This window comes from Sebastes fasciatus, chromosome 16 (assembly GCF_043250625.1).
Source record: "Sebastes fasciatus isolate fSebFas1 chromosome 16, fSebFas1.pri, whole genome shotgun sequence".
Taxonomy (NCBI): domain Eukaryota; kingdom Metazoa; phylum Chordata; class Actinopteri; order Perciformes; family Sebastidae; genus Sebastes; species Sebastes fasciatus.
Genome location: NC_133810.1, coordinates 24481199 through 24503643, shown reverse-complemented (window position 1 = coordinate 24503643; position 22445 = coordinate 24481199). Strand labels below are relative to the sequence as shown.

General features: G+C 38.6%; 1 protein-coding gene across 2 annotated transcripts; it reads right to left on the bottom strand.

Annotated features, from left to right (window-relative positions):
- Positions 1-3302: 3302 nt before the first annotated feature.
- kif4 (kinesin family member 4) lies at positions 3303-21360 on the bottom strand. Of its 2 annotated transcripts, none has more exons than XM_074610764.1 (31): positions 21143-21360; positions 18654-18795; positions 18360-18471; positions 17884-18074; positions 17662-17751; positions 17309-17475; positions 16873-16967; positions 16595-16714; positions 15952-16127; positions 15800-15861; positions 15556-15688; positions 14682-14740; positions 14378-14483; positions 14033-14134; positions 12893-13075; positions 12148-12251; positions 11128-11272; positions 10575-10685; positions 10323-10406; positions 9981-10082; positions 8859-9014; positions 8619-8716; positions 8262-8391; positions 7601-7771; positions 7373-7492; positions 7182-7259; positions 6862-6963; positions 6095-6256; positions 5603-5728; positions 4695-4811; positions 3303-4233 (listed from the first exon to the last, which is right to left on the bottom strand). In XM_074610764.1, exons 2-31 carry the CDS (start codon positions 18774-18776, stop codon positions 4009-4011), a joined length of 3750 nt encoding a protein of 1249 aa, XP_074466865.1. In that variant the 5' UTR covers positions 18777-18795; positions 21143-21360; the 3' UTR covers positions 3303-4008. The 2 variants fall into 2 exon arrangements, with proteins under 2 accessions (XP_074466865.1, XP_074466864.1); XM_074610763.1 differs by having other exon boundaries at positions 18654-18793; positions 21140-21359.
- Positions 21361-22445: the final 1085 nt, after the last annotated feature.

Below are 22445 nucleotides of genomic sequence, written 5' to 3'. Positions count from 1 at the left end.
TGCCCCTCAGTCCAACATCCTGATTCCACACTGACTGACTACAGAGGGTAGGGCCAGCGCCAAGCACATCTCCTTTGTCCCCTGCCACAAAATATGTATTCAACACCTCACATGGCCTGCAGAGAAAACACCCCACTGCAATATGTGCTATTTTCTGAGTCTTACCTGTGATTTGAAAAACCTTGAACTCAGTATGATCTATAATTCATAAGACTTTTTCCATATTAATTTAGATTTATAAGGTAAATGAAATTCCCTTGAGCCACCTATCAAGACAGTTGAAAGGCACTCCCTTTGCTTTTTTTTGTGTTTTACTTTTAAATAGAGCAGGACACATAAACTATGATGTACTGGAGTATCAGCACGTGAAACCAATCTACATTTACTGTTGCATATACATACACACACACACACACACCTACGCACAATTACTGGAACAAGCAGATATGAAAGCTATGAAGCAATAGCACAGGAGGAAGCAAAAGAGTGTGGAGTGCAGTCACGGAGCAACAGCACAATAAAAGGCTGATTGAACAATGTGTTAAAGATTGGGAGAAAGGAGGAGGAGGAGGGTGCAGAGTGCACTTTTTGATGTGTACAAATTATTAAGAATGTGACAAATAATAATCACAGAGAGCAAAAAAAGCTTTTATATCATTTAATACAGAACATGTGAAGTTATGGTAAGTGACCTTGGAGGACAGATGTGTAATTCTTTAACTTTAGGGCATTGTAAAGTGACTCATGACATGTGACACAAACTACTGTTTTACAATAACATTAAAAGTTACTAACTTACCATCAAAGTGTTATATTTTATATTTTTATGTACCCTAGATTTATGGATCTGACTCCTCTCTGCCATAGATTTTATTTGAATATCTTTCTTCCCTGATTTATTAGAGGAGTGCCTGGAAAATGAAAGTGATGTAATCGTATGACCTATAACAGAAGTTATATGTACAGATTCATAATGAAACAGAATGTAAATCAGCAAGTGGTCCTCATGTAGGCTAGTTCCTCATGAGAATCACTGTTTTAAGTTACTCACTATGCAACTGCATCACAAACTCCTTAAGAAAACAGAATATGTGATGAAATATAGACATTTTTCTTCTACGTAAAAGCATTTCTTACATGTTCTACCTTCTCTTTTATTCATATACTTGAGCTATCTTATCTCAGAAGTTCAAGGGGGTTGGTATGCCTGAGTGCAGAGTCCAGTGTCTCTAAGAGAGAGAATATGTGCACAGCATTAATCCGTCACACAGATAAAGTCCTTTGTCGCTCATTTGAATCCACGGTGCCTAAGGTCATAATCATTTCTGCCGCAATTTAGATCCGATAACGACATCAATCTGCTGAGCATGAAATTACCTTGTGCGCAAGGTCACATGAATTGCTCAAATCTCAATCGCCCGATGTTCTCATTTCAGAAATGATTGACTCTATTATGATGTTCCTTTAATGGACACGCTGTTGCGTTTCCTGAGTTCAATTTGCTAATTTAACGTTAAAACGATCTCTAGCTTCAGTCGGTTTCTTCCCCTTTCTTTGATTTTGTTTTGTGTTGGCAAATTATGTTTGATGTGTCATGTTTGTGTGATATGTCATAGTATAGTGTGATATGTCACAGTATAGTGGATATGTCAGAGTATAGTGTGATGTTATAGTATAGTGTGATGTTATAGTATAGTGTGATGTTATAGTATAGTGTGATATGTTATAGTATAGTGTGATGTTATAGTATAGTGTATGTGTCATAGTATAGTGTGATGTTATAGTATAGTGTGATATGTTATAGTATAGTGTGATGTTATAGTATAGTGTGATGTTATAGTATAGTGTGATATGTTATAGTATAGTGTGATGTTATAGTATAGTGTATGTGTCATAGTATAGTGTGATGTTATAGTATAGCGTACACGCTGAATGTTTTTTTCAAAGACCTAAGACTAGTCTAACTTTTGCGACCCACTTTGGGCTCAATGATAAATTAGATTTGAATGTATGTCTGTGAAATATAAAACTTCTACTTAACTGTAATGATAATGATGGCTTGGCATTTTGATCTTGTTTGAGTTGCTGTTAGTAAATTGACCAAGCAGTGTTTTTAATGTGTAACTATATATACTTATGATCATGTGCCATGTGATAATTTATGGTAAGATTATTAGTATTTTCCTTCAATAGTGAAGTATGTTTGATGTTCTTTGTTTGACATGTATTTTTTCTTCTCTTCTCTTCCTTTTTTCATGGTGCAATGGATATGTGATGATGTCACTTCCTCAACCAATAGGAATGGCAGACACTTCTAATCATCCAATCACATTGATTTGGTGGTATTTAAAAAAACACACGCCACCATTTTTTCTTCTTAATGTCCTGATGAAGGTCCTTGTTGACCGAAACGATGACTAATAAAGAAGAGACAAGTGTGTGCGGGAGCAAGTTATTTTTTTGAAAAAGTATAATGTGATGTCATAGTATAGTGTGATATGTCACAGTATAGTGGATGTGTCATAGTATAGAGTGATGTCATAGTATAATGTGATATGTCAAACAATGTTCATACTGCGAATGCCTTAAAGTATACTAGCAGCCAGGGGGAGACAAGTTGACCTTCCATTTTCACTGCAAAAGAATCAAAGAGGGCTCAAACAGGACCTCTGCTGTCCAAATGAAGTCATTGCAAACCAACCTCATCAGTTAACTCTCATTCTCTGCTCAGGTAGACATTACTCCACTATACTGTATGTTTACATAGCAAATAGTTGTTTGCTGCTATATTAATGCTCTGAGTATCCTATAGAGATCCTTTAAACGTTTAGCAGTTTTGCTTGATAAAAAGACAATTAGTTGGTTTCCAAAATTCAGTTTTACTCTAAAAACATCTGATCCTAAACCATTCAACAATGATGCAGACATGACTCAGTTGTACATTTTGTATATTAACTGCACTATTTTATTCATCTCATTCTAAGAACATGGAACATAGAAATGGTGCTCACCAAAATGTTGTGGATCATGTGTCAGGAAATACTTGTGTGTTCTCTGCTAATAATTCTGCCTGAAGGAAACCTCCCAGAAAGCGCTTGAAAGAATGTGAGGCTTTTGTTATAGACACAAAACATGTGCGACAGTAAAACTTCATAAAAGAACAGCCAATAAGATCCAGTGCACTGACTGTGGTCTTGACAACACCTCAGGTGTTTAAGTCATTTTAGAAATGAATGGAAAGAAAAAGAAAATAAGCAACAAAACATGAAAAACTGCAATATTCAAAACAACCAAAGACATAATGTGATTTTGCGGTTTATTTTTGTTCTTTTGAGCATTTGTGGGAAATAAACGTGTGTGCTAGTATAAACCACTCAATATGGGGTAAAAGTAACCCTTACCAAAAGTAAAAATTTAGATTAGCATAATATTAATGCAGTATTTAAGTTTAAGATTTAACTTTTTTAATTCAATGTCAAAAAACTTTCCACGAAGATTAACTGCCGCTAAGAAGTAGCACTGTAAAAGACTAATGAATTAAATAAATTATTTTCACTGAGATAAACACTGGTACACATTCAGACAAAAAAGAAGAACAGTTTGTTCTTTAAAAACAAGATTTGACTGTAAGACTTTATTCAGCTCTGATAGTAAAAGCACAATAAAAACCTAAAAGGTTGCTCCCCAAGACGTGTTATAATGATGTGTTGAATAGTACTCGTGTTAAACTGCTCGACTGTGAAGCAAATTTAGTCTTACTTTATAGGAAATAATCACGTTAAACTAAAATACTATGTACAGGCTTCTTGATCATCTCATTGTGAATTCCAGTAAAAGATTCGATGCTATTCACAGTTACCCTCTAAAGAAAACAAAGTGTCTTAGAATCAACAGCTACTTTTCATGTTACAGTACACGACAGTTTAGTCACATAGAAAAACACGTTGACAGAACATTTAAATGACAAACATAAGGAAAGGTAAAAAGGCTGACCCTGCTCTGTCCTGATTAAGATTCCTCTCTGATCGGAGTGCATCCGGAGAAAAAACTGTTCTGAAAACTCGTCAGGATTCGTTTCTTCTTCTTGAGGAAGCTGACTGTTGTTCTGTCCTTATCGTCGTCGCCATCCTCCTCCTCCTCCTCCTCCTCCTCCTCTTCCTCTGGCAAGATAGGTTTCCTGATCAACTTCAGGTCTGCAGTGGTGTGTCCCATGTCTCCGATTTCTTTTAGCACCTGAAATAATGCACATTAGTACACCATTAGTACGTTCTGCATTGCTTCCTTTAAAAGTTCCAGTGGCAACAAGCATTGCATATTCGCATTGCATATTTAATTACGATTAATCGCATGATTTTCCATAGTTAATCGCAAATTAATCGTACATTTTTTTATCAGTTCAAAATGAACCTTAAAGGGAGATTTGTGAAGTATCTAATACTCTTATCAAAATCGGAGTGGGCAAATATGCTGCTTTATACAAATGTATGTATAAATGTATTATTGGAAATCAATTAACAACACAAAACAGTGACACATGTTGTCCAGAAACCCTCACAGGTACTGCATTTAGCATAAAAAATATATGCTCAAATCATAACATGGCAAACTCAAGCCCAACAGGCATGCTACATGCATGCCAATCGTTCCCAAGGCCACCGCATGGATGATTATTCCTTCAGAAGGAGACAGTTTACCTTCGTCGTGGGTGTACAAGACGGCGGCTTGAAGAATGTGGTGTTGTCAGGGCTGACGGATGTGAGATCTTGAAGAGACGCAGAGTCCCTGGAAACATTTTTTGTCTGACTTGGGTCCTGAAATGAGTACAAAAAAAAGTCCAAAACTGAGAACATGCTTATTGTTCTGCATTGTATTTTAATCAAAGCATCCAATATATTCAACGAAGCAAATCAAGGTATCGTTGTCAATGAAAGACAAATCTGAGAAGAAACACGTTGTGGCAATAAATGCCAAATTTCATAGTAATCTGTTAAACTAGTATCAGGTTATTATTACGGTTTATCAATTATTACTTTACAGACTCCTCTGCTCTGATTGGTTGTTTTCCTTCAGGCGCGGTGAAATATTCCAAATGTCATTAAGAGCACTGGGAGAACACAGAGGAACATGAGTTTTTTCACAATTATCTCTCATGTACTACTCTCAGGGTAGTGACATTTTGAGCAAATATGACAAAAAGTTATCTTTATTAAAGGTGCTATTGATACATTTAACCACTAGATGTCGCATTCTCCCTCCCCCATTTCATTCAGATGAGCGTTTACTGTATGGAGCAGTTATTACATTGAAGTTTGCCATAATGTTCAGTGTAGTTATCCTTGTTGCCTGTTTTTTTTTCTACTATGACTTGTCAAAATGTCTGCTCTTTTAAAAGGTCTATCCAACTCACAGATGTCTCAGCACAGATCTATTATTAACAGTCTGATTTACAAACATGAAAACAGGAAATTGGAAAGTGATATAGTCACATGAAACATGAGTCATTTTTGCAATTACTGTAAAATCAAATATTTTCAAAATCTTCCTGCATCACACTAATAGTGTAAATTATCTGTAGATAACTGGAAATCGTTCGATAACTCACCTCAGCCAGCACCTGGATATCCATATTTCGACATTTCTCATGGTCACACTGGCAGTTCTCGCCGCATGTCAGCTTTCCTTTGCGGCACCTGCATAACTTGTTGCCGCAGCGACCTTTACAAGCACACTAAAGAAAGAGAAATCGTGATATTTCTTTGTATCTATTTCTTTGCATAATAAGGAACCAAACTATCCTGATCCTTAAAAAAACCCATTTACAGCTCAGCACTGTCCAAAGCAGCCGGAGGAAATGCGTACTCTGAATAATTCTTATAACAATGTAATGCATACAAATTTAGTATGCAGATTCATTACTAGCTTTAAAGAGAGATGCAACTAGATAAAATGCTCAAATGAACAAGAATTTGACTTTGGAGGGCACTAATCTGCTTTTCATTTATCCAGTGCATTTTGAATAATGTGACATCTTTCATTATCTTTCAGTTTCAATGACCAGTTTGAAGTTGAACGCCGATCCTAATCCCAGTCTTACCCCAGTTGTTTTTGCTTTCTTTGAGGCTCTGCGTCCCTTCTCAGGTTTCTCAGGATGCCACTCGTCCACCTCAATTTCATCCTCACTCGGAGACATCAGCTCGTCGATGTCGATGGCCATATTCTGCTTCGCTTTAGCTGTGGTGATGCGTTTCCCTTTAAGCTGATTGGTAGAGAACACGAAAGAAAATCAACACACTTGGGACTTTATAGTGAATATCCACCAAGTTCTCAATCAGACAATTTCACATCTAGTTATTTCTTCATATCAAAGATATTGTTTGTAGAATCATTCACGCTTGGTTTCAGTTAAACATTGAAGCCCTGACTAGGGCTGTAAAAGTTAACGCAATAATAATGCGCTAACGCAAATTCGTTTTAAGGCCACTAATTTCTTTAACGCAACTTGCGATTTTTAGGTTCTTGTTTTAAAGCTAGAGTGAAGATACTGGCATCATATGAAACTAGAAAAACCTAAGGAATCCATTGGTACCAACCATGTCATACTTGCTTGTCACAAAGGAGGTAAAATAATGCTCCAAACTTGCGCAAAATTTTGGCAAGGAAAAAACTGGCATGGCCATTTTCATCACGTGATTAATCATGATTAAATATTTTAATTGATTGACAGTCCTAGAACTGACTAAAACATGTTCAGTGACTATGGGGAAATAACATACATTAGCCAAGTTACATTAAAAACGTTTTTGTATAAACAAAAAACAACAACAACAACAACAGGAAGGTAGAATATCTGTAATAACTTACCTTTGGAGGAATGTAGTCAAACGAGTCATCCTGGCTCTTTTCATTGGTGGTCGTGGGCACAAGGATTTTCTTTCCACTTGCCAGGTGGACCAATGAGAGTTTCTGTGGAAAAAAAACAAGCATAGTTTAGACATGGTTGGGTTTGAGATCACACACACACACACACACACTGCTTTAGTAAAGATAAATGCAGCACTTCACATTGTTACAAACCTGTGCTCTTCCATGGTAAGCGTTTCATGCCTGCGGTAATGCTTAATGTAATTAATTTATGTCTAATGCAAATGATTTGTCATCTGATCATTACAATAAACAGTTACCTGTTTATATTGCTCATTCTGCTCCAACAGCGTCTGGTTCTGCTCACTTAATTCTCGTAGCTTTTCAAGCTCTTCTTCCTGAAATGATGTCACAAATAACCACATGATTTAACTTTTTGTTCCTCCTAAAAACAAGGAGAAATGCAGAGCCAAAAGGTTGATTAAACACTCCTCAGCTAGTGGATACAAACCTGAACTTTGAGGCGCTGGAGAAGCTCCTTCTCCTTTGCACTCTCCTCATCTTTCCGCTTGGTTTCGTTGGACTCTTCATAAATGGGTTTGCTCTGCAGCTGGTTAAGGAGGTAAAGGACCTGTATAAAGGGGGAAAAAACAAATATATATAGAACAGAACATTTCACAAGTTATGCGTGTCTCTAAAAAGAGATGCAAATTGGTAAAAGAGTAAACGCTATGAGCACCTTCTCTTGATGACTCTGCTCTAGTTCCACCAACTGCTGCTGATGCTCCATGTCCATGGTTGACATCACATTTCTCTCCTCAGCCAGCATCTTCCTTAAATCTTGGCCATTCCCAGCTTCCTGTTTGAGCTCGCTCTCCAGCTTGCCACCGGCTGTTTTAGCAGACACCAGCTAAATAAAAAGGGAAAAAAATTATGTTTCTTGGAAACATGAAGGCAACAAATGAATGTACTATTACTAATTTAAAAGAACAGTGTGTTACATTTCGAGTGGTATATTTTTTGATGTGTTTTATGTCATAGAACAAAACGTTAAAATCTCTTAAGCTTGTGTTAACAACAAACTTTATTTCAGACATCTAACTAAAAACCCATTGACTTCCAGACAAAGGGAACCGGAAGAACTCATTTACAGGTTTTAGACCTCATTCCTGTAGCACTCTATTATGGTGAGGATGGCCTCTGAGCGAGACAAGCGTTACCACGGTTTTGCACTCGGTGGCTCACGTTACAGCAGTCTTGGAAAGGGAGGAGTGAGCGGAGGGGTACTCTAGTGGTGTGGTTGCAATCTGCAACCACACCACTAGATGCTGCCAAATCCTACACACTGTCCCTTTAACACACAGGTGTGAATATAAAATGATGTATTAGCGTTTGCTCACCTCAGCCATGAGGAGCTTCAGGGCATACTTGGCGTCGACTATGCTTGTGATGCTATCGAGACGCTGTTTCAAACGCCCCTCGCCGTCTGCGACAAGAACTTTCTGCTGAAGGTCGGCTATCTGGGCATTCCTGTTAAAAGACAAATCACTCTGCAAATCTGAACAATTCCTGCAATAACGTACAAAATTAATTCAGTGTCTTCTACAACTGATATTGTGGTTTGAAAGAGTCACAGAATCTTTACAGCAATGACATGAAATAAAACCCACATATAGCTGTCAGTGAGTGCATTTAATGATGTGTAGACGAGTACGATGAATGCTCGACACATTTAAGCGTGGCTTTGTCAGACTCACCTGAGGTCCATCTCTGTCTCCAGGTTCTCCACTTGTTTGGTCAGAGGCGTTTCCAGCGCCCCATGGGTCTCCAGCTCAGAGATGATCAGCGTCCGACGCTGCATGGAAGGACACCACAAAGAATTGGTTCATTTGTTAACATTTCTACATCGCTGGTGCACTGGATGTCTCACTTATTCTCAGTTGTGTGTATTCTCGTCATAAGTGTGCATGCTCAACGACAGAGAATTTCCATCTCACCCTGATTTTGGCAGCGGGTCGGTCCCCTGCCTCGATCTGCTGTTTGAGGTGGTTGATCTCCTGAGCCAAGACCTTTCTGTCGTCCAGCAGGTCATTGAGGTGGCGCCGGGCCTCCTCTGTGCTCACCATCACCTCCACTTCATTGAGAAGCCAATTCTGGAAACATAAATACAGTCACAGAGTTAAGGCAGCAACATTCTCATTGTCTAATGTGGATTCCTTTGGGGGTTTATATTTACATATGGACCATACAGTAAAATCAGTCGTCATATTCTCAAAAGAGTGGTCAATATTCTTGATTACGCAGAAACATTTCACACCTTCAAACATATTTGCAACTGTTGTTTAAATTCTCAGTCAGTAATAATTAGAGATGTGGAATTTCAGGGTCGATTATCTTACAAATACAAAAATATTGAGAGGGCAAACACATATTTTTGGTGGACCAGTTTTTTTCTTTCTAATACAACACCCCTATTTAGAGCCTCCACCATCCCTAGAATAAAGGGTTTCAAAAGGGTCCCTTGACCTCTGACCTCAAGATATGTAACTAAAAATGGGTTCTATGGGTACCCACGAGTCTCCACTTTACAGACATGCCAACTTTATGATAATCACATGCAGTTTGGAGCAGGTCATAGTCAAGTCAGCACACTGACACCTGTTGTTGCCTGTTGGGCTCGAGTTTGCCATGTTATGATTTGAGACATAACGTTTAGAAAGGCTGAAACCGTTACATACAATTGCTGTTTGTTTTTTAGCTCGTTCACAACAATTCTCTATTAGCATAATGAGCTCTGTATGGTAATGTAAAACGTTCCGGCAGCGGATTAAGACGTTGCATTTCTGCGAGTTTATATTCTGCTTGTTCAACAGCTGTTTGATTACATACTCATGTCTTCCTTAAGGGTGGATTTTGTTGCACATATTGGATAACGAGCACTGTCGTCAGCTGGAGTGAAATATAACCTTCTCTCCGCTGTGGCCCCTGCTCTGCTTTCCACTCTTGTGTGTGCGTGTGGGTGGGGAGAGCTCAGATATAATGCTTTTTTTTTTTGCACTTAGTTAAGTCTAGTCTAAGTCTTTGTGACTACAGAGAAGCCCTGTAACAAGTTTTATTACCTTAAGTCTTGCAGCAGCTCCCTCCATTCCTCTGTTGCGTTTGTCTGCTACCTCACTTCTCTTCTGCAGCGCATCTTTCAACCGCTTGTTTGCAGCTGCAGCCTAAAGGGGAAAAACTTGCAATAAGCCGCTTTATATCATTTCCAGTTACACTTAATTCGAACAGTCTGACATTAGCTCAATATTCAGACTGAATTGCTTGCAGAAATTGAAAATCAGGGGGAGTGACTCAGAGGTTTGTAGCAGTAGTAGCTACTTAACAGATGTTGAAAATATGAAATCCAGCAGATTTACATGTAGAGCTTGTAAATTAAATTGCACAGACAGACCAAGAGGTCTCACCTCCTCAGTTTTACGACGCAGGATATTGGCTTGTTTCTGGAAATCCCTCTCAAGTTTAAGCAACTCATACTGGCGTTTACGATCCTGTGAAACAGAAAAAAAAGAGTTGGGTTTCATGAAGCCAAGTAGCCTAATCTAAATGAATAAGTAACAGAAAAAAAAGAATTTAGCAGCAAGATTTAATAATTCTATGAACAAAAAAATGTTGATTAAAGAAAATGTCCTGCAGCGAGGAACTTGATCTCCACATACCTTCTCCTTCAGCTGCAGCACCTCCTTGTCCTTCTTGTTCTTCCAGTGTCTGAACTTGTCAGAGTCCTCCCTCATCTGCTTCATCAGCTGTGTTCGCTGGGTCTTCATACCCTGCGAGAACAAAGCGTTACTGTGGCTTGGATTTGGCATCGTATCAAATATCAGCAATGCTCTAGGCCGACTCTGCTCATGGTAATGCCATGTGATAAAAGTAGAAATAGATTTAATATTTTTTTGGTCTTTACAAAGATTTTTTTCTTCCCCAAAATGTTTGGCAAAATACATCAAAGATATATCGCCGCTGCTATTTGGTTCATATGCAACATTAAATAGATTAACAAGTACATTTTAATATTATTGAGATAGCTTTTTGACCCAGCTACTTAGTTCTGTGATGCATCATTATGACAATAATGTTGGTTCATGTACACAGATATGGTATTAGATCAAATCTTCCAACATCCATACAAAATGGTATTAATGCATATCTATACCTATACCTAACACCCCTCACAATCAGAGGATGAGGAGAGTAAAGAAAATCACTGTTTACCTGTATCTCCTGCATGAGATTGCCAACTTTCTTAACGGAGGAGTCTTTGAGCTTCAGCATTTTGGACTGATCGAGAAGCTTCTTCTTCATATCCGTCAGCTGGCTCTCAAGCTCCTGCAGTCTCTTCCTCCGCTGCTCACTGAGCCTAGAATAAGGTAGAAATATGTCAGATGAAATAGGAAGTAAAAAGTTAAGACTTATGAGTAGCGCTGTCAAAGTCAACGCGATAATAACATGTTAACGCAAATTTGTTTTAAGGCCACTAATTTCTTTAACTCATTAATGCAACTTGCGATTTTTAGGTTGTACTAGGCTCAGTCTTAAAGCTAGAGTGGAGATACATGGCATCATATGAAACTAAAAAACCTGAAGAATCCATTGGTACCAACCATGTCATACTAGCTTGTTGCGACGAGGCTAAATAACGCTCCACTTTACTTATTTTAAAACTAAATTTTGGCGAGGAAAAACTGGCATGGCCATTTTCAAGGGGGTTTCTTGACCTCTGACCTCAAGATATGTGAATGAAAACGGGTTCTATAGGTACCCACGAGTCGCCCCTTTACAGACATGCCCACTTTATGATAATCACATGCAGGTTGGGGCAAGTCATAGTCAAGTCAGCACACTGACTGTTGTTGCCTGTTGGGCTTGAGCTTGCCATGTTATGATTTGAGCATCTTTTGTTATGCTAAATGCAGTACCTGTGAGGGTTTCTGGGCAATAGTTGTCATTGTTTTGTGTTGTTAATTGATTTCCAATAATAAATATATACATACATTGGCATAAAGTAGCATATTTGCCCACTCCCATGTCGATAAGAGTATTAAATACTTAACAAATCTCCCTTTAAAATCAATTTTAATTATGGACAATCATGCAATTAATCAAGATTAAATATTTTAACCAATTGACATTCATACTTATGAAGTTTATGTCAAAACAAATTAGTAATAATGGCCAAACTATGAAGCTACAGCCACAACCAAACCCACAGCCAACAAATCTAAGTGTTCATACTTCGCCTGGTTCGTGTCTTTCTTTGCAGACTGAAGCGCCAAAACAAGATCCTCTTTCTCCTTCTGCAGAGAATCCACTGCAGTCTGAAGACACTGTACATTTTTCTGTAACACATAAAAATGTAACAACCAAGAAGATTAAAACTTGTCAATCATTTCTCAAAAATTAAAATAATATGGCTCAATTAATATAATCACACAAAAGACTATGCTTTAAACTCGTTCAACCCATTCTCATGGGAACCGAGTACCATTAGTGTTACCATAACAATCGCACCACACAGCTCATGTTAACTAGTGGATGGTACGGCATCACGTAGTGGAAACAAAAATGTGTTTTGCAAGATCTAATCTTATGTCCCTGTGCTCATTGTTCATTCATCTCTTGTTATATGCTAAATATGTATCCACAAAAAAGTTAATGGAAGAACAACATCCTCTTCCTCCAACACACTATATTCGCTAAGCCACTTTGAGCGATCCAATCACACCTGTAGGGTTTGATTTAAATCCCTTTCGCAAATAAATCCTGAACACAGTTTCATTCGGGAAAATATCACATCACCGAAGCCAAAGATGCTCTAACTTCTGTTTCATTGTAACTTTAAAAAAGGTATAATATGCAGCATCTCCTTAAAAAAACGAACACAAAATCAAATAAGATGCATCTAATTGAACAAACTGAAATTTAAATTATTTTTAGATTACTGTGAGAGTCAGAAATGAATAAAACAAAATCCTCTTACCTGGTGCTCTGATTGCATCGGCTCCAACTGGGTGTCATTCTGGCACATTTTCCTCACAAAAGCCTCCTTCAAGCTCAACACTTTGTTCAGCTCAATCAGTTCCTTTGAGAGCTGGGCCTGCCGCAGTGCATGATGAGTTGTGAAGCCCTCCGAGGACTCCTTGCCAACAATGCCAGTGTCTTCCTGTTTAATGTGTTAGAGGTGGGGGACATTTTAGTTTGTTTCATAAATGAAATAAGGGCTGAGGAGAAAGACTTTATTCTTTGATTAATACGTGCGTGCAAGAAAAGAAATGTGTTACTACAAAAAATACTGAATGTCATTATCAGTACACGATGTGTACAAAAAGTGCACATTCAGTACAACACTACAGAATTCTCAATTTTGTAAAGTATCTTTGATATTAAAAGGGACTTTATGTGAGTTTTTAAAACGTATAAACATTTTTGAATCGTTATTTATTGCCAATGTGTGAACAGGTTGTAACCGAACCTAAAAAAATTAGACCTTCCGCGACTTTCTGGGCTTCCTCTATCAGCCTGTAGACTGCTGTCAACAGATGTGACGTCATGCGCGCTCGCAAGTGCCTTTACTCTATTCAGCTCCGCCTCAGGGCTAACAGCGTGCAACCGTAGCTAACGTTCGGTAAGAAATGGAGTCCGCTAACGCCAACAAACGACCAGCCCCCAACACAACTTAGACTCCAACACAAACTCCACGGAAGCACAAACAAATTAAAGTTGTATCTAGTGAAGCACGTCTTGCAAAACAGGAATGTGACTGAAGTCGGGGGGAAAACTAGGATCAACATCGGCCAGGCCTTCGATTCATGGAGGGACCTTCGTTTGGTTAAATTGGGAAAAATTCCTATGAGATAGGTAAGCTAACATTACTGCCAAGCATGTGAAATATAAAGTGATATTGTGGTTTTTAGCTGTCAATCCCGTCTCGTGTGTGTCGCCTCACTGTTTTAAATGATGCTTGCGTCTACGTAGTGCAAGCGCGAGCCACAGGGCGCTGACTGTTGTTGACTTAACGGCCACAGGTGTCACTGTTAAAGCAAATTCTGTTTCTTACATAGAGCCCCTTTAATCATCATCATCTAATGTAAACAATAAGAGAAAAAAAATGTCAACGTACTGATGGGGATTCATCATCTTTACTGTTATTCCCGGACACCTCAGGTCCATCCTCTCCTGCAGCCATGGCATCGATGGAAGCTGCGATGCCTGCACTCTCATTCTTAGAAAAACCAACAACAGGAAACCATGAAATTCAGTATTACAAACATCCAACCAACAGTGCTGGATTTAAAAATGTTTTCTACTTGCTACATAAGTTATAATAAAAAAAGACCACAAAAAACATTTGTACTGTCACATTAATTATATTTAAAATGAATTAATTTAGTCTATATAATGTCCAATGCAAATATCAGCATTACTACACACTGCTGTGGATTACAATGTAAGACGACTTGTGTACCTTGAGCTCCAAGACGATGTCTTGCAAGTTCTTCATCACCTCAATGTTCTCCTTCAACTCCTGGTCCTCCAGTGTCTCCAACACTTTCTCAAGATCCACTGTACATCTGAAATGAATAAACATAAAGAGTGTGGCTTAATATGATCGTTGTGGCAGAGGTCAACATAAAAATTTCTGCAATCATGAACAGAATTGACTCAGACCATCAAAAAACAACAACAAAGCTTTCAATAAGAACAGCTCAAGTATTCTGTGTCCTCTTTAAGCTCTGTTAGACCCGTCCTCAGTGCCTTTGTAAACTCACGCTGCATGGTCCCGCAGTTGCTCTATTCTGCTCTGTAGTTTCTCATTGGCATGTTCCGCCTATAAAATAAAGCAAACACAATGTGATAAACATGATGGGTGACAATAAAACAGTGACATGAAACAATATCTAAGAGATAAACCTGTGTAAATGAAAGGAGTAATATGTAGCACTGACAGCTAGTGTATAAAATGGGTAACAGCAGTCCAAATTCAAAACATGGAGCCGTGGCTCATCTGCTCCCCTGGTGTGGCTGATGGCAGTTAACGTTTTCGCAATTTGAGGGTTAACTTCTAGACACGAATGTGTTAGCCTCTGGCCACCAGCAGTAGTCGGAATCATTTTCCCTGCTGTGTGACTCAATTACTCGTTGCCTTGATAGCCCAGCTGCACACGGACCAGAGAGATGTGCCGAGGCTTTTCAGGTCGGGTAAAATCTAACGTTAACGTAATCTCTGTTGATCCAGTTTGTTTGCTTGCTACCATGGCTGCAGAAGGCTGTGTTTGTATGCCAATTTGTTTCATATGTGGCAACGTGGTGACAAAATGGACCGTGGACGGGATCACACCAGCCAAAACAAAAACAGACGTTCCGAAACCGGAATGGAAATTTCAAAAGGAGAACGTACTGGCTGCAGTGTTGTTGACAAAGAAGCCATCCATATCATGGACATTTTATGATTTATTACAGTAAATATATTACATATTGGTCCTTTAAGTTTAGTTTTTTTTAAACCAGTACGTGTTTTATTTCAATTTTTGCTACCCATAGGTACAAAGGAACACATCACCACTCGTAGTAACAGTTTTTCCATCAGCTTTCAATGATGACTTTGGAGGAAGGGTTAGTGCATGTTGTTACGGTCTGGCTCACCATAATGATCTTCTCAAACATGAGGGCGGTATGTCCAGCTGCCTCGCTCAGTTCCCTGCTTAGTTTATTGTTCTGATCCTGCAGAGTGCGATTCCTTTCCAGCAGCTTAGTCACCTTCTCCGTTGACTCTGGCCTGTAACAGAGGGACAGAGCGACCTTTACCGTTATGGGTAATACGTACCCTGGGTGCAGTTATCAGACATCCTGGTGGGACAAGGGCTTATTTGGAAAATTTATGTCTTACCCAGAGAGCACCGGGGCGACTCCTCCGCGGGCATGAAGCAGCATCACCTGCAGCTCCTGAAGCTGTATGAATCAAGACATTTATTATATTTCAAATGGAAGAACTAAGGTGTGTACACTTTCTGTCCTATCAATCTTCAACATTTTCTGTACCTGCTGTTTCAAACGGTTCATCTCTGCAGCTCTGGGGTCAACATTCACTACAGGTTTGTTCTTAATCTTGCGAGCTCTGTCAGCATATCGCAGCGTGTTGATGGTCTCCTCCATGTTTGAGTCTGCAGGACTGACGCACGCAATCATCAAAGTGTGGCTATTGCCTCCCAAAGAATCTGATGACAAACAAGAAAAAAAAAATTCACAAGAGTGCTTAGTAAAATCATTCCTCTGTTTTTTACTATGTTGCATCTTTGGTGCTTTGAACGCCTGCCTGTTCTGATGTGTATTAACAAGTATTGCTGCCATTTTTGCGTTAAACAAATAGAAAGTTAAGCTATCAAAATCTCAAGAGGGCAGCTCTAGTAACCAGGATATTTAATTTTGTACATTGGAAGGAGGTGGAGACGCATCGTCCATCCATATATACAGTCTATGATATCAACACTACAGTTCGCCAGTAAACAACGCCATCAATAGAGCAAATTGAAACATTTTCCATTGGACAATAAAAGCCTAGAGAAGCAGCCTAGTGTTTGCTTTACAAACATGATTTGCTCATGTTTGAAGGGCCTCAAAGTGAGGATGGTATCAGAGACTAATGACCACTGAGTAACTTTTGAACATGTAAATCAAAGCTTACCTTGTAGCAGGCGGGTGAGCTTGGAGTCTCTGTAAGGAACAAAGGTGCTTTTCTTGCTTTCATCCCCCAAGGCACTGATCACATTACCCAAAGACAAAAGGCCACGATTGATGCTGATGCCTGAAGATGAAAATGAACAGCATCAAAACAGAAACGCTGTTATTAAGGGCACTTTTACAATACAAAGAGACAACACAGAAATATTATACTACATCATTGGGAGAATCATAAATTGAGAGTTAACTGAGTAAAACTAAAGAAAAGCATATTTACTTTACCTTCCTTTAAGCGATCTCCTTCCGCTTTAGTTTTCTTTTGCCTTTCTGAACCAGCCAGATCCACAAGGTGCAATTTTGACACAACCGAGTCGGCTCTGCAACAAAAGATTACACAAATATTCAACTAAGATGGTGATTTCAATATGTTGCTTTGTGTGCCTTCACTTCACACACTAACTTAGTTCAGGGGAGATATCATATAGGATCTATCTTTATGAAAAACAGCAGCATAAACACGAGAATCAAATCAAATCAAATCAAATCAAATCAAATCAAATCAAATTTTAGTCAAAATTAAACATCTATTTGATGACAACCAATTCTTTTGTTTGTGCGTTTTCGTCGCACCGCTGATCTGGTGTGAATGCAGCCTTATGGTTAAATGGGGAGTAATATTAGCCAAAGTGATAGTGTGAGAAAACAGCACAAAACTGACTTGTCTTTCCCTTTGCGCTGCTCCAGTGTGATGGTGAAGATAGCATGTGAGCGTGAGGATGCTGCGTTCATCGCTGTGGAACCCACGGTGCGAACAGAATTTCCAACCTCCAGGCAACCCACCATCTCATGGGCAGAGAACACCTGCCTCTCAGTTAAACCCATGATCTGGAAAACAGGTGATTTTCAATAAAAACAAAAGCTGGCACACTATGACATATTATATTGAAAACATGTACCGATTTAAAAGATGTCACCAAGGTATAGAATGAGGTTTATATTTCCATCTACTCTAAGCCTCAAAGAAATGCAACAATATGTATGTTCATTCTTGTAAACATGTCAGTCTCTCACCTTAATCCCTTCTTTAGGGTCTTCCCTAATGCTGAGGCCAGGTCTATCTTTTGAGGGACACAGCAAGTCCAATATGTCTTCATTATAGATCTACTTCAAACAAGGAAAAAGCTTAAGTAAATTATTTTAAAAGGCCATTGTGCAATGAAATAACATTTGCTGGATGCCACAATACATTTCTAAATGACATAAAAACACAGTGTAAATAACATGTCCACCAACCTCCAGGTAGGATACTGCCAGACAGAATTCACAGTCTGTCCTCTTCTCCCTTTCCTCAAAGATCCTTCTGATGACTCGTGGAATAACTCCGACTGAAGGATCAGTTTCTTGAGCTGATGTGTATGTTCCTCCCATGGAGAAGGTCTTTCCTGACCCCGTCTGTCCGTATGCAAGAACTGTGGCATTGTAGCCTACAAAAAGGACGATTTAGTGAGCATGCAAAATGATTCAAAAGACAAGAAGAAAAGAGATATTTATAATAATTTGACATCTTAGCCATTTTAACTATATTTTTCATTTTCATTTGTGTGCAGCCACTGGACAGTAAAGTCCCCACTGAAGTGTCTTAGAAAACCCATGAATCTTATGTTGCCCAACCTGCACTTTAACCTCCCAGGAGGGGGGTAAATACAAAAAAAAATGTTCTTACTGAATTCAATAAATCATAAAGTTAAAAGTCATAGCTAGCTAGCTACCTTTGAAAAGCCCACACAATAAGGGGGACACAGAATTGAAAACCTCCTCTTGTTCAGCGATGAGATCGAATACATAATCATAGGTGAAAGCCTTCTCTGTGCCAACGATCACCTGAAAACAAACAACAATTTAGCTATTTTTACACATACTGCATACTGTAGTGGCATGGGCTTTAAAGAAAAAAAACAAACACATTATACAGTATAAACGTGGATATAATGGTCGTGGTACAAAACATTACTCCGAAACAGACCGGAAATAAGTATTTTCTTAAACTGTTGTTGAGCACACACCTGTGGCTCTCCAGGCACAAAAGTGAGACAGCACTGACATCCCTCATTGATTTCTTTAGGTACCAACGGGCGGCATCGCAAGGCAACCCGCACTGGGATCACCTTAGCATCCTCATTCGTCATGATGCAAGACTATATACCTAGTGATAAAAGAAACACAAGAGGTTATCATAATGAAGCCAAGTAATAGCAGTCCAGTCATGTGGCAAGATAACATGTCATGAAATATTTTGAATGGACAGAAAACTATGAAAAACCGTCATTTTCAATAAGTGACAGCACTCAAATTTAAGTATTGATACTGACTGCAATGCAGGGCTCAACAGCAATGGTTTGAGAAATTGGCAACCAATTCTTGGCCTTTGGTTGCCATCAGTGGCAACCACTTTTTTAATTAGGGCTGTCAGAGTGAACGCAAATTTGTTTTAACGCCACTAATTTCTTTAATACCACTTTCTACGGTTGTAGCGGGCTAATTTTAAAGCTAAAGTGAAGATACTGGCATTATATGAAACCAGAATACTTAAGGTCATACTAGCTTGTCGAGAAGGAGGCTAAATAACTCTCCAAACTTACACTAAATTTTGGCGAGGAAAAACTGTCATGGTCATTTTCAAAGGGGTCCCTTGACCTCTGACCTCAAGATGTGTGAATGAACGAAAATGGGTTCTATGGGTACCCACGAGTGTCCCCTTTACAGACATGCCCACTTTATGATAATGTCATGCCGTTTTAGGCAAGTCATAGTCAAGTCAGCACACTGACAGCTGTTGTTGCCTGTTGGGCTTGAGTTTGCCATGTTATGATTTGAGCATATTATTTATGATAAATGCAGTACCTGTGAGGATTTTTGGAGAATATTTGTCATTGTTGTGTGTTAATTGATTTCCAATAATAAATATATACATACATTTGCTAAAAGCAAGAATATTTGCACATTCCCATGTTGATAAGAGTGTTAAATACTGAAGGATAATGTAACCAACATTGTTTGATTGTGGAGTTTCAGCCCCTTAAGTTGTAATATCATCCAACCGACATGTGCTACCATGTGACATGACTTGGGGGTCTGTTCACATTCACAGCGCTTCCACAACATAACAGCCTATTCAAAATACTCTTGTCAATAAACTACTTGAACGTTAATATGATCCTAAACATAACTTAGTCCTTTCAGATGGCAATGCTATCCGTTTTGGGGAGTTCTGATAGATAGCCTAGTAGTTCATTCTCTGCTAAAATAGGAAGATTCGGGCGCCTGGGTTAGCTCAGTTGGTAGAGCGGGCGTCCATGTATTAAGGCTTGGTCCTGACCGCGGGTTCGAATCCGGCCTGTGGCCCTTTCCACATCCACTCTCTCTCTCCCCCCTTTCACGACTCTATCCACTGTCCTGTCATAATGCCCCCAAAAAAATAACTTTAAAAAAAAAAAAAATAGGAAGATTCTCCAGAACATTTTACTTTTGATGATATATATATATCTATATATCTATATATAGATATATATCTATATCTATATATCTATATATATATATATCTATATATATATTTGTCTTCAGTGCTGACATGAATGATGAAACATCAAGTGAACAGACATGTATTGCATGAATACTGGAGGAGGAATTAGAGATCAATTGCAGAAAAGATCTAAATAACAATAGTTGCTGCTGACTTTTTATTGTATGATACCAACAAAAGACATCACAACTTGATAAAGTTGAAAGTTACAATTTTTTTGCTGTATTTAAAAAAATATTAAACCATGACATCAGTATATTGAGTCATACTGAATTCTGGTATCATGGTTGAATGGTATATACATTAGTGTTGCATATTACTTGGACATACATAAAGTTAATATAATATCACCTGAAAAAATGCACAGAGAGCACACCAGGGAGTAAAAAAATAACAACACAAATCTCTTGTGTGTGTGTGTGCCAGTGGTTGCAAGGCAAGCAATGTAAACTGACTAGTTACAACAGTGGCCAGGATTATAGCCCTGAAATGAAAGGGCAAATCTACCTTAAAGAAATTACAATGTGCTATTCAAATTATGTCGTGAATAACTGTCTCCATAATTAATAACGTCAAAGACACTCTACAGTAGGTTCACTATCACTGAACACTCGCATATTGTAGTTTGAGACATCCAAATCAGTTTTAATTGGGAGTAGCATTATGTTTCCTAGTGGTGACTCGTGTCCCCCCATGTCTCCCCTGGCTGTTGTCATGGTGTCCAAGGAGTTGGTCCATTATTCACCATCAATCTGAGGATGACATCATAGCCTAAAGTCCATCCTTGAGTTCAGACAGATCAGAACCAAGCTGTGTAAAAAGCAAGAGTTCATATGGAAATGTACTTTTACTCAGTCCAAACGAGCTGTCTTCATCCCAGCTGACGGATGATAATTAGGCGCACCGTTAACTTGCTAGTCAGCTAGCATAGTTAGTTATTAGCAAGGCGTTGAATTTAACTTAACGTACCTTTTCCCCGTTTCCTCCAACGTTTAAATATCACGAAGACTGCATTCAGCGGTTCTGGTTGATAATGGACCGCACTAATATAAAAAACTCTTAATAAAGCGTCTACTTTAACTCCATTAATTCTTGTCCTCAGCCTCTTGTAACCAGTTCCTCTGAGCTGAGTGTTGTTACTGCCCGCCACTTTCAAACATCAAGCTCCGCCTCCTCCTACTTCTTCTTCTACGTCTATGTTATGGTAGAGTCAACGCAGCTCAGCAGCGTCACTGACCTCTACAGGATAAAAGAAGAAACACACTATTTGTACAATACCGCAACAAAGATACATGAAAAAAAACAACTCATTCCTGCCTTATTCTTTCACCTTGATCATTTTTACTCTACAGTACACATGAAAAACACACATGCAGCTCCTCATTTAGTTATTTAAGATAAGATAAGATCAGATATTCCTTTATTAGTCCCGCAGTGGGGGAATTTGCAGTGTATGGCAGCAAAGGGGATAGTGCAAAAAAACAAGATGCATCAGCTAACACAGTAAAAAAGAGCTAAACAAAGTGTAACACAATATGAACCATTTAAATAGAAGGAAGTATTAAAATGGGAGCAGTATATACAGTATTGACAATAAACAGACTATTAACAAAATTGCACAAGTGGAAAATTATATTGCACAGTGAGAATGAATGAATGAATGAAATTCCACCTGAAAATATCAGGTTATTGTCAGTTTTTTGGTGTGTAAGTGGTCTACTGTGAGCAGTTCTGGTTGTGGAGTCTGACAGCTGCAGGAAGGAAGGACCTGTGATAGTGCTCCTTCACACACTTTGGGTGGAGCAGCCTGTCGCTGAAGGAGCTCTCCAGTGCTGAGATGGTGTCCTTTTGTTGCTTATTTTCCCTCCCTCTTAGCTGTTTCAGAAATGTATTCAGGATATATTTGAAGGAGCTCGGGTGCTAAACAAATTCATCAAGACTTTGAGGTTCAGTATTCAGTATTAATCAAATGGACCAAATGAATAACCAAATGCATTTCTGAGTTGATTTTTTGCTTTGCATAAGACCCAAGCTTGCAGGATTAACATACCTCACTGAAGCTGAATGAACAATTTTATGACAGAGTGAAGGCATGAGGTGAATTATGGAGGACGGAACCTGCCAAAATAAAAAAAATAAATGAATAAATAAATAAATGACTCAATAAATAAATGTCATTAAATGTAGCAAAAATAATATTAAAAATAAATGTAGCCATCAATTAATTAATTAATAAAATGTGAAATAAATTGATATTTCTGTTTTAATTTGCTTC